The sequence below is a fragment of the Marmota marmota genome, unplaced genomic scaffold (genome assembly GCF_001458135.2).
Source record: "Marmota marmota marmota unplaced genomic scaffold, marMar, whole genome shotgun sequence".
Classification (NCBI taxonomy): Eukaryota; Metazoa; Chordata; class Mammalia; order Rodentia; family Sciuridae; genus Marmota; species Marmota marmota.
In genome coordinates, this window is record NW_025999900.1 from 27,929,219 (window position 1) to 27,941,988 (window position 12,770).

At 35.1% G+C, this 12,770-nt stretch overlaps 1 protein-coding gene across 1 annotated transcript in view; it reads left to right on the forward strand.

Annotated features, from left to right (window-relative positions):
• Hectd1 (HECT domain E3 ubiquitin protein ligase 1) overlaps positions 1 to 12,770 on the forward strand; it is a 94,367-nt gene that overhangs the window by 75,557 nt on the left and 6,040 nt on the right. Inside the window, exons 27-38 of the mRNA XM_015487577.2 lie at positions 185 to 307; positions 666 to 822; positions 2,778 to 3,000; positions 4,226 to 4,280; positions 4,498 to 4,680; positions 5,163 to 5,370; positions 5,457 to 5,542; positions 5,743 to 5,871; positions 9,365 to 9,502; positions 9,817 to 10,424; positions 12,353 to 12,431; positions 12,546 to 12,639. Coding sequence (XP_015343063.1) covers positions 185 to 307; positions 666 to 822; positions 2,778 to 3,000; positions 4,226 to 4,280; positions 4,498 to 4,680; positions 5,163 to 5,370; positions 5,457 to 5,542; positions 5,743 to 5,871; positions 9,365 to 9,502; positions 9,817 to 10,424; positions 12,353 to 12,431; positions 12,546 to 12,639 — 2,083 coding nt within the window. The remainder of the gene's footprint in view (positions 1 to 184; positions 308 to 665; positions 823 to 2,777; positions 3,001 to 4,225; positions 4,281 to 4,497; positions 4,681 to 5,162; positions 5,371 to 5,456; positions 5,543 to 5,742; positions 5,872 to 9,364; positions 9,503 to 9,816; positions 10,425 to 12,352; positions 12,432 to 12,545; positions 12,640 to 12,770) is intronic.

Here is a 12,770-nt window from a genome sequence, read left to right on the forward strand (position 1 = left end):
CCAGCGCCTCACACATGCTAGGCAAGCGCTCTGCCACTGAGCCACAACCCCAGCGCCATGTGAAAATTTTTTTTTAGTGATACTTTTGTTAATATGGATTGATAGTTTCAGGAAGGGCCAAATGGTGGGCACGTGTATTGGTCAAATAATTAGACTTGTGTCTCTTGGCATTTTTTAACTTCAGATTCTAAGACGTCCATCCCTGCAACGTAGAGCTGGTTCCCGCTCTGATGTAACACATCATGCCGTTACCTCGCAGCTACCGCAGGTCCCTGCCGGAGCAGGGAGCCGACCTATTGGGGAGCAGGTAATATTGTCATGTTTATTTTAATAATTTTTATACACAGAAAAACACCAACCAAAACATCTACAGTAATATGTGGGTGCATTTGAGGTGGAGAGGAGGCAGCTAATGAGAGTTGCAAAATGAAATATCTCCTACTGTGTGGCTTCCAAATTACAAGTAAATTCTGATTTCTCTGGCAATTTTCATACTTAAAACCTCTTTATCATTCTATGCCTGAGTGATATGGTAAAATAAGGAAGTAAAATAGCTGTAAAGAACTGCTTAACATTTATTTTATATTGTAGATAGTACATTACTTATGGAAAAATAACAATTCATCTTGTAATGTTGAACTGTATGTGGGATTTTGTTTTAATAGGAAGAAGAAGAGTATGAGACTAAAGGAGGACGCCGGAGAACATGGGATGATGATTATGTGCTAAAGCGGCAGTTTTCTGCTTTAGTTCCTGCTTTTGATCCTAGACCAGGTCGTACGAACGTCCAGCAGACAACTGACCTAGAAATTCCACCCCCAGGTATAGTTTGTCTTAGTTTAGTCATTTAATTTAACAGATATTTACTTATCTACAGTTGGAAAAGTAAGATTTCTTTCTTTTTTTTTTTAAGCTATGTTTTTTCCCTCCCTAATAAACAAGGCAGATACGTTTTTTATATATATTTATTTTTTAAGTTTTAGGTGGACACAGTATCTTTATTTTGCATTTATGTGGTGCTGAGAATTGAACCCAGTGCCTCGTGCATGCTAGGCGAGCTCTCTATCACTGAGCCACAACCCTAGCCCCAGTAAGGTTATTTATTACCTGCTTATATATGCTTCTTTTGGAAAAGTTTTTAATCAGTCCTTGAAAAGGCCGATGTTTTAGAGGAATAAATTATAATTTTGGAGTGGTATTGGTACTGCTGAGATTGAACCTAGGACCTTGTGTGTTTTAGGCATGCATTCAAACACTGAACTGCATACTGAACCCACAAATTATTTAAAAATTTTTAAAAACTCCATGTGTTTTGTATTTGTACAGTCTTTAAAGCAAGGCATTATTTAAAAGTGGGACATTTTTGGTGCCTGCCTGTAAATCTCAGCAACTTAGGAGCCTGAGGCAGGAGGATTGTGAGTTCAAAGTCAGCCTCAGCAAAAGTGAGGTGCTACGTGACTCAGTGAGACGCTGTCTCTAAATAAAATACAAAATGGGTGGTGGGGATATAGCTCAGTGGTTGAGTGCTCCTGAGTTCAATCCCCAGCACCAAACCAAACCAAAACCCCCCCAAAAAACCCTTCCCCTAAGAATATTAATGTAGGCCAAGCTGGTGCAAACCTCAAAATGACTTATGACTTTAAAAGTATTTATATTATCAAAAATTGAAAATTGCCTTAAGACTATCATGATACTAAGAAAAGTTTCATGAGCTATTAAAAAGAAGAGAGTTCAACAACAAATATATTTATCAACCTAATTATATTTGTGTGTGTGTGTTTACCTCACAATTTACATATATAGTGTAAGTAAAAGTTTGGAAGGTAGGTTGCTGGGCATGGTGACACACACCTATAATCCCAGAGGCTTGGGAGGCTGAGGCAGGAGGATCAGAGTTTCTAAGCCAGACTTAGCAATTTATTGAGGCTGTAAGCAACCTAGTGAGACCCTGTCTCAAAAAGTAAAATTGGGGGGTTGGGTTTGTTGCCCAGTGGTAGAGTGCACATCTAGCATGGGTGAGGCACTGGGTTTAATCCTCAGCACCACATAAAAATAAATAAAAATAAAGGCATTTTGTCCACCTACAATTTAAAAAATAAAATAAAATTGGCTGGGGATGTTGCTTAGTGCTTAAGTACCCTTGGGTTCAATCCCTTGTACCACAAAGAAAAAGGTTTGAAAGGTTATTGACTCAGAAGTATCTGAATATAAAATTATGGATAATTTTACTTTTCTCATTTTGTAAAATTAGAATGTTTTATAAGTATTCATTCAGTTATTCATACATGTGTTTCCAAATAAAAATAAAATCCATACTATATGTATCTATCCTTCCAATTATATTCTTTTTTTGGGGGGGAGCGATAATTGAACCCAGAGGTGCTTAACCACTGAGCCACACCCCCAGCCCTTTTTTGTATTTTATTTAGAGACAGAGTCTTGCTGAGTTGCTTAGGTTGCTGAGGAGGCTGGCTTTAAACTCCTGATCCTTCTGGTTATGAGGAGTGGGTTCTTAATATACTTAAAGTGTCACTTCGCCTCTTGAGCTGCTAGGATTATAGGCACCCGGCTATCTTATTATATTCTTAACTCAGCCTTTAACTTTTAATTGTTTCCATTAAAAAAGAAAGTTGAAGTCAGGAGAGTCTTAAGTAGCTAACGCTAATATATGGAAGAAGGATTTGAATTTCATGTACACTTGTCTTACAGTGCAGTGTTCTTCCTGGACTGCTTATTTTCGTATGATTGTTTTTTTACATGTCTTCTAAAAATTTTAGGAACACCTCATTCAGAGCTCTTGGAAGAAGTTGAATGTACTCCATCACCTCGATTAGCCCTCACTTTGAAAGTAACAGGTCTTGGAACAACTCGTGAAGTTGAATTACCACTCACCAATTTCAGATCAACCATATTTTACTATGTACAAAAATTACTTCAGTTGTCCTGTAATGGCAATGTGAAATCAGATAAACTTAGGCGTATTTGGGAGCCAACATACACGTAAGAGATTTTAACTTAATGTTTAAAAAGACATGTTTATAGCATATGAGCCAAGAAGCATTATTTTTCTGTATTTTTGGATTGTAGGAACAGATGATTTGTTTCATTTTCCATTAATGTACAGGAACATAAGAGAGTATTTTTGTCTCCTGATGTTGTTTTAGAACTGGAAGGACATTTAGAAATAATCTAGATCTTTTTTGGGGAGGGGAATAGGGATTTAACCCAGGGAGAGTTTAACACTGAACTACATTCCCATCCCTTTTATTGTTTATTTTGAGACAGGGTCTCATTAAATTGCTTAAGGCCTTGCTAAGTACCTGTGGCTGGCCTTGACTTTGTAATCCTCCTGCCTCAGCCTTCTGAGTTGCTGGGATTACAGATGTACACCAGCTAACTGAGCTGGACTAACTATGTAATAATTGTTGAAAATGTCATTTGAACTTTTTGATGGAGATTGTGTATGAAGCACTATTTTCTATTAATTTCTTACTTTGGGATTTTTCATTTATACAGATAATTATCAGTAATGTGGGGCATATTTAACATTTTGTGCCTTACTTTCTTAATCTGTAAAATGAGGCCAGTTATGAGGAGTGGGTTCTTAATATACTTAAAGTGTCACTGCTTTCAAAAAAATATTACCTATAAAATGTTTCATAATATTAATAACATAAACATTTAATTGTATTATTATCATCCTTATTGTAACTTCATTTTTACTACTGTATCTTCTCATTTTTCTTAACATCACTGATAATTTTATATAATGTCCAATAAAAGTAATGTAGGCTCTTTTGAGGTAGAACACAGAATAGCCTACCTTCAATTTTGTACTACAGTACAAAATTCTGATGCCTTTTATATACATGTTTATGAGCATAAGGTCTTCTCATTATTTCTAGTCTTTTTTTCCATATAGATACATAAAAACTATTTCTTATTCCATTTTATTTTACAGTAGCTTGAATGTCATAACAGTTGGTATAAATCATTTTTTTACATCTTTAAAAGTTCTAATTTTGATGTCTGTTTTCTTTGCAATAATGCTAATAGATTTAGAAATATGGTTTCTGTCCTTATGTTTAACAACTTACATTTTTTTCTTAAATATTCTTTAGTTCAGTGTTCAATGCAAGCATGTTTAGTAAAGGACATCATTCGTTCACTTTTTAAAGAATATCATTTACATTTGAATTAACTAGAGTAATATCTTCTTGTTTAGAATTATGTACAGAGAAATGAAGGATTCCGACAAAGAAAAGGAAAATGGGAAAATGGTAAGTTATTTTTAGAAAATAGGTCTTATACTTAGTTCTTGAGTAAAAAAAAAAAGAAGAAAAAACACTAATACCGTGTTGCGCTTGAACATTTGAGGGAAAAATAACTAAGGTATCCTTTTAAGTGCATGATTTTAAAGCTACCTCATGTAATGCATGTGATATACTATAGACTTTATAACAGGGAAAGGCCAACATTTGGTTTTTCCTATTGCAGGGTTGCTGGACTATAGAGCATGTGGAACAGTACCTTGGCACTGATGAGTTACCAAAGAATGATTTGATAACCTACCTGCAGAAGAATGCAGATGCTGCTTTCCTGCGCCACTGGAAATTAACTGGCACTAATAAAAGTATTAGAAAAAACAGGAATTGTTCTCAGCTCATAGCTGCATATAAGGTATATATATATATTGGCATCTAAAACACTATTTTGTTTGGGAATGGCTTTGTGCTTTGTTTTATAACTCTAAAAACTTCTTAAGGGCCTGGGGATGTAGCTTAATAATAGAATGCTTACCTAGCATGTGCTAGGCCCTGGGTTCGCTCTTCAGCATGGGGGGTGGGGTGGGGTGGGGTGGGGTGTTGGGACAATTAAAAAAAAAATCAGTTTGAATTAACATTGTTAACGTGCCATGCTAAAATTGCAACTATGGCTTGTAGCAATGGATCAGAGCATAGTCTTTTAATTATGGTTTATACTGGTTATGTTTTGACAATTTTTATGGTTTAGAATGCATTGGTTTTTGTTTTGTGACACTTTTTATTTCAAAATAAGGTTATTCTTTGAAAAATTCCAGCTTTTTCAAAGTAATACATACAGATGGACATATTGTTCTTAAAAATGTGCTTAATGGCCAGTTTTGCTAATTGTTTTTTCAGGATTTTTGTGAGCATGGAACAAAGTCTGGATTAAACCAGGGGGCCATTTCCACTCTTCAAAGCAGTGATATTCTTAATTTGACAAAAGAACAACCTCAGGCCAAAGCAGGCAATGGACAGAACTCTTGTGGAGTAGAAGATGTCCTTCAACTTTTACGTATTCTGTATATTGTTGCAAGTGATCCTTACTCAAGAATATCCCAAGAAGGTCTGTAAGAAGCCTTGTGTCATTTTGATAGCATTTTTAAAGCAAGTCAGTTTTTATTTCATTAATTTTGTTAATTAATTTTATAGATGGTGATGAACAGCCTCAGTTTACTTTTCCACCAGATGAATTTACTAGTAAAAAAATCACAACAAAAATTTTGCAGCAGATTGAGGTAATAAAATCACATGAATTAACTATAGTCTATAACTGTTGGGCTTTTCACAGTATTCCATCTCCTTTTGTCATTCACAACTGTGTCTTTTCTCATATTCAATAATTTGGGCCATATGTTCTTTTACATTCATTATTAATTGCATTTAAGAGTTGATATTACTTTTTTCTACTAAAACATTGTTATTTGTTAATTTGCAGGAGCCACTGGCATTGGCAAGTGGGGCTCTGCCAGACTGGTGTGAACAATTAACCAGCAAGTGTCCTTTTCTAATACCATTTGAAACTAGACAACTTTATTTCACATGTACAGCATTTGGTGCCTCAAGGTAGGAAGTGCATTTTTTTTTTTTAATAAAAAATTTATTATTGATTTATTTTTTAATTCAGGGGTATTTTACCACTGACTGAGCTATATCCTCAGCCCTTTTTTACTCTTTGAAATAGGTTCTTGCTAAGTTGCTTAGGGCCTTGCTAAGTTACTAAGGCTGGCTTTGAACTTGTGTTCCTCCTGCCTCAGCCTCCTGAGTTGCTGGAATTACAGGTGTATGCTACTCTCCCCAGTGGAAGTGCATCTTTTTCTAAGAATAAATATATATATATATATGTTTATAAATTATATATAATACATATTATATTTATGTTCAAAATGTACAAATATACTGTTAAATAAATGGAGAAAATATGTTATGTTGTAAATAGTTATCATCATTTTTAAAAATTTCTTTTCCAGTTGGAAAATATGCTTTGTTGGAGTACTGTGGATTGAATTAAATGTTTCCATCAACTAAGATTTACTGTACAGTTCTTTAGTAATTTATACAAATTATTTATTGTTAAAATTCCCAATAATAGCCAGGCACAGTGGCACTCGCCTGTAATCCCAGTGGCTCATGAGGCTGAGACAGGAGGATCTCCAGTTCAGAGCCAGCCTCAGCAAAGGCGAGGTGCTAAGCAATTCACTGAGACTGTATTTCTAAATAAAATACAAAGTAGGTCTGGGGGTGTGGCTCATTGTGCACCTGAGTTCAATCCTTGGTAGCAAAAAAATCCCAGCAATACCAAATTAAATGCTTGTAAACAGCTTTGATAATATTTAAATTTATTTTTCTTCTGACCATCATTTTTTTTTTACCCCCTTCTAATATGCTGCATATTTTACTTACTTTTGTATGTTTCCCTCCATTGGATCACAATTTCATGAAAATAGGAATTTCTGACTCTTTTTTTCATGCCCTAGATAAGATACCTAAAACAGTATATATAGCACATCATGAGAACGTCATACAACATCATAGATGTTAAATATTTTGTTGAATGACTGTGCACCCTAAGTACTCTGTCAAAGTAGGTGTAAAGTTATAATTTAAAATGTAACTCTTCTCTTTGCTGATGTTATATTTTTCTTCCATTTAATACCATTTATAAAATATTTGTACACATAGAATTACAGGCTTGTTGTGATAAAGGGCATTGATTTTGATTGTTTTATAGATGAGGAAATTAAGTCTCAAAGTACTTAGCTGATTTGCCTGAGATTACCAAAATAATAGTCCCCATACATGATAGTAGAAACCTCATCTTCTTATTCCTATTTAGAGGTTCTTTTTCTCATCCTTAATGGATTAGCTCTGTTAAAAAGAAAATGTTTTAATATTATAATAACTATTTTGATGGTGGTTTTTAGTTTGTTTCATAGTAATAAAGATAGCTTAACCATTGTTTAGTTTCTTTGATAGGAACTGTTTGTCTATATTTTGATGTATTATGTGGGGCTTGGAGTATGGATCTTTATTTAATTGCTAAAATAATGATAGAAAATATAGATCCAGTCTTTTCTCAGTTTGTTTAAGATAGATTATAATTAAAGGAATTTTATATATTGATATATAAGAAAGGAAGCAGTAAACTATGCAATATAAAATTACTGTTCAAAAAACTCACTTGAGCTATGCATGGTGGTGTATGCCTGTAATCCCAGCAACTTGGGAGGCCGAGATCGAAAGTTCAAGGCCAGCCTCAGCAATTTAGCAAGGCCCTGTCTCAAAAACTAAAAAAGGGCTAAGAATGTGGCTCAGTGNGTACCAGGGATTGAATCCACTCAACCACTGAGCCATATCTTCAATCCTTTTTATTTTGAGACAGGGTCTCACTAAGTTGCTGAGGCTGGCTTTGAACTTGCAATCCTCCTGCCTTAGCTGCCAAAATTGCTAGATTACAGGTATATGCCACCATGCCTAATTTGTCAATTTATTTAAAGATGGACTGAATAATAGTACTCAAAAGGATTTTTTAAAATATATTTTTTATTCTAGTTAGTTACCACATGACAAGAGAATGCATTTTTACACATCATACATAAATGGAGTATAACTTCTTATTTGTTTGTACATGATGTAGAGTTATACAGGTCATGTAATCATATATGCACATAGGGTAATAAAGTCTGGTTCATTCTACTATCATTTCTACGCCCATGCCCCTTTTCCTCCCTTCACTCCCCTCTGTCTAGTCCAAAATACCTTTATTCCCCCCACCACCACCTCTTACTGTGAATTAGCATCTGCATATCAGAGAAAACATTCAGTCTTTGGTTCTGTGTGATTGGTTTATTTTATTTAGCATAATATTCTCCAGTTCCATCCATTTACTGGCAAATGCCATAATTCCATTTTTCTTGAAGGCTGAGTAATAGTACATTATGTATATATACATTCCACAGTTTCTTTATCCATTCATCTGATGAAGGACACCTATGTTGGTTAGCTATTGTGAATTGAGCTGCTAGGAACATTGATGTGGCTGTATCACTGTAGTATACTGATTTTAAGTCCTCTGGGTATTAATCTAGGAGTGGTATGACTGGGTCAAATGGTGGTACAAAGAACATTGAAGATGTCATAGCAAATGGCAATATGTAATCATATACTGAAGACATGCTACTGTAGATTATATCACTTACAGTATTCCTTATTTAAGGCACCATGGAACTTTTGACTCACACACCTATCATGACAAATATGACTTCATAACTTTCACTTTGCAAACAGATTTCCTTGGCATTATCTTATTCTTCCTATCTTTATGTTCTTTCTCATCTAGATAATCCTCAATTATTTTTCTTTTTACTATGTGTTTTTATAAGAAGCTCCAAATCATTTTTGGTGCAGGTAAAGTATGGACAAAACCCTTTAAAGTGGTTGCTGCTTCAAGTTATAAAGAAGTGGAAGAGTTTAGTGTTGAGTTTCACAAAGATAAATGTAAAAAAATATACACCCTCATTTTCTTGAGCAAATTCCTTAATCTCTTTGAGGTTTGGTTTCCTTTGGTATAAAAGCAGATAATCATTCTGCAGAGTTGTTGTGACAAGTAATGTGTGAACAGTATTCAGCCCAGTGCTTAACAGTGTTATGTGTATAAATACCATACAACAAATGGCACTGTGCTTTTAGGAAAACTACAATAAAATCCCTGTGTTGCTTTTAATGTACACATTGCTTTTGTGAAGAAAGTATAATACTGGATTAAATCTGACAAATTTTGGCAAGAATTGAATCACTTTAAAAAAATATATATTAGAGCTGGGCACAGTGGCACACTCCTATAATCCCAGCAGCTTGGGAGGCTGAGGCAGGAAGATCGCAAATTCAAAGCCAGCCATAGCAATTTAGCAAGGCCCTAAGTAACTTAGTGAAACCCTGTCTGAAAACAAAAAAGAAGGGGGATGTGGCACAGTGGTTAAGCACCCCAAATTTGGTTCAATCCCTAGCACCTAAATAAATAATACTTTTTATTTACAAACATTTCTTTGTTCACATTTTAGGTTGAATTTTTAGGAGAAGAAGGAACTGGTTTGGGACCCACATTAGAATTTTATGCTCTGGTGGCAGCAGAATTTCAGAGGACTGACCTGGGAGCGTGGCTTTGTGATGATAACTTTCCAGATGATGAGTCTCGTCATGTAAGATTTATTTCTCGTTTTGTGATGTAAATTGTGACTGTGCTTTAGAAAAGTGTTAGAAACAGGTTAAATTTTCATTACATAAACTGGGGCTTTTGGCTCTACTTTTATTACTGAATAATCTTGACATTAATATTTATAAAGGAAAAAAATTTCGTCACTAAAAGCTATTCATAAAATGTGTATACATATGTTTAGATAACTAAATTCATGAAGATGTTTAATGTTTATGTATTTTTTTCTTAGATAACAATGACAGACTTAGTTACTTTTAGCCTTTAATTTTATTTGCATTTTGTCCTCTAAAAAATTAGGTTGATCTTGGAGGTGGATTGAAACCTCCTGGATACTATGTGCAGAGATCATGTGGACTGTTCACAGCACCGTTTCCACAAGATAGTGACGAACTTGAAAGGATCACAAAACTCTTTCATTTCCTTGGAATTTTCTTAGCCAAATGCATTCAAGACAATAGACTTGTGGACTTACCTATTTCTAAACCTTTCTTTAAACTTATGTGTATGGGTGACATTAAAAGCAATATGAGTAAACTGATTTATGAGTCACGAGGTGATAGAGACTTACACTGTACTGAAAGTCAATCTGAAGCATCCACAGAAGAAGGTCATGATTCCCTCTCAGTAGGAAGCTTTGAAGAGGATTCAAAATCAGAATTTATTCTTGATCCCCCTAAGCCCAAACCTCCAGCTTGGTTTAATGGAATTTTGACTTGGGAAGACTTTGAACTAGTAAATCCACACAGAGCCAGATTTTTAAAAGAAATTAAAGACCTTGCTATCAAGAGACGCCAGATTTTAAGCAACAAAGGTCTGTCTGAAGATGAGAAGAACACAAAATTACAGGAACTAGTGCTGAAGAATCCAGCAGGTTCTGGGCCTCCACTTAGCATAGAGGATTTAGGGTAAGCTTTTTGTTACATTCTTCAGTCTGATGAATGAATAAGCTCTAAATCTTCTGTTTTTCTGTCCCCTTTGATTTATAGTATATGGGTAAACAGTGTCAAAAACAGTAATATGCTATAAGAAATACTGATTATCAAATTGAATCTTTGATTTGTTAATAATATACAGATAATATACAGGTTGTTAATTATCAAATCTCGGGAAGATTATCTGACCTTTTTTTTTTTTCCCGTGGTACTGGGGATTGAACCCCAGGGTGCTCTACCACTGAGCTATATCCCCACCCCTTTTTTGAGACAGGTTCTCTCTAATTTACTGAGACTGACCTTGAACTTCCAATCCTCCTACCTCGGCCTCCTGTGTAGCTGGGATTATAGGTGTTTACCACCATACCTATCAATTATCTGATTTTTTCAAATATGTTAAGTTTGTATATCTTGTGCAAAAAGTCCAAAGCCAACAGTATTTTGACAAATTCATCAGCTAATATAAATAATAGCCTACTTGGCAAAGCTTAAAAATAGTTTGGTTGGTATGTAAGCCTTTATTACCAAAGGCTCTATCACTGACTCCGATGCTACAGAGCTTTTCATAAAATTCTTTTAGCTTACATACATATAATGACCATTATCTTCAAGTATAGTCTCCTGTTTAGAGGTTGTCTACAAAACTTTTTATTTTAATTTTTTTGGTACTGGGGATTGAGCCCAGGAGTACTTAACCACCGAGCCATGTTCCCAGCCCTTTTTTATTTTGAGACAGGACCTTGCTAAGTTGCTGAGGCTGGCTTTGAGGTGTATACCATCACACCTTGCTTATTTTTTCTTTTTAATGTTTGCTGATAATATTGGGAAATTATGTTGGCTAAATGGTTACACAATCATGTACTGCATAATAATGTTTCAGCCAGTGATGGACTATGTATGAGGGTGGTCCTATAAAGTTATAATGGAGCTGAAAATTCCTGCTACCTGGTATTTTTACTGCACCTTTTCTAGTTTAGATCCACTATTTAGCATTGTATTACCGCTGCCTACAATGTTCAGTACAGTAACATGATGTCCATGTTTGTAGCCTAGAAGCAAGAGGCTCTACCCTAGAGCCTAGGTGTATATTAGGCTATACCATCTAGGCTTGTGTATTTATATTCTATATTTGTACAACAAAAAATTGTCTAATGACACATTTCTCAGAATGTAGCCCCACTATTAAGTGATACTTGACTGCATATTTGAGGATTGCTTCTTTTAAATACATTTTTATCTATTACAAACACAGTTTGAAAAGCTTTAGTGAAGCAATAGTCTTTCTGAAATAGTCTTATAAACATGTTGCTGCCATAATTAATTTCAAAAACATTTAGTCCATTAATTTTGTGCCATAAGGTCTATGTGAAATATGGAAAGGTAATGGTTTGATGCAGTCTTTGCAAAGCCAGGCAGGTGTGAGAATAGTTGGCCCACTAGTGAGTGGCTTTTTTTTGGGGGGGGGGCGGGGGTATCGGGAATTGAACCTAGGGGCATTTACCCATTGAGTGAGATCCCCAGTCCATTTTATGTTTTAAAACAGTATCTCACTAAGTTGCTTAAGGCCTCACCAAGTTGTAGAGGGTAGCATTGAACTTCGAGATGCTCCTGCCTCAACCTTCCAAGCAGCTGGGATTATAGGCATGAGTCACTTCTCCTAGCTAGCCCACTGGTTTTTGTGCATAAGATTTGCATTAAGTAGCTTAGTGCTTGCCTTGCATGCAAAAGGCCCTGGGTTTAACCCCCAGCATGGCTAAATAAATAAATCAGGCCTCATATCTAAGCTGGTGTATTGATTTTGTTGATAGAGTAGGGGCATTTGTGGTTGGGGCAGCAATTATAAAAATTAATCACCTGCAGTTGATGAATGTCAATTCATCTAATCCTTTTTGCTCTTTCAGTTTAAATTTCCAGTTTTGCCCTTCTTCAAGAATATATGGTTTTACAGCTGTGGATCTCAAGCCAAGTGGTGAAGATGAGGTAAAGATTTTATTCTTAATAGTTTTTCTATTCTCTTAACAAGATCAGTTGTACTAGGTGGTCCTAAAATAGTTCTAGATATTAACAATAATACTGGCAAATTTTCCTTTGCAGATGATAACAATGGATAATGCAGAAGAATATGTGGATTTGATGTTTGACTTTTGTATGCATACAGGTATTCAGAAACAGATGGAAGCCTTTAGAGGTAATTTTAAAGGATAATAATCTATTTCCTTTTACTTTAAGACAGTTGAAATTAAGATCAAGATGGCTAAACCTCTCTAGTTTCTTATCCAGATCATTAGATCCCACAGAGTTTATAGAATAGGCTGGAAC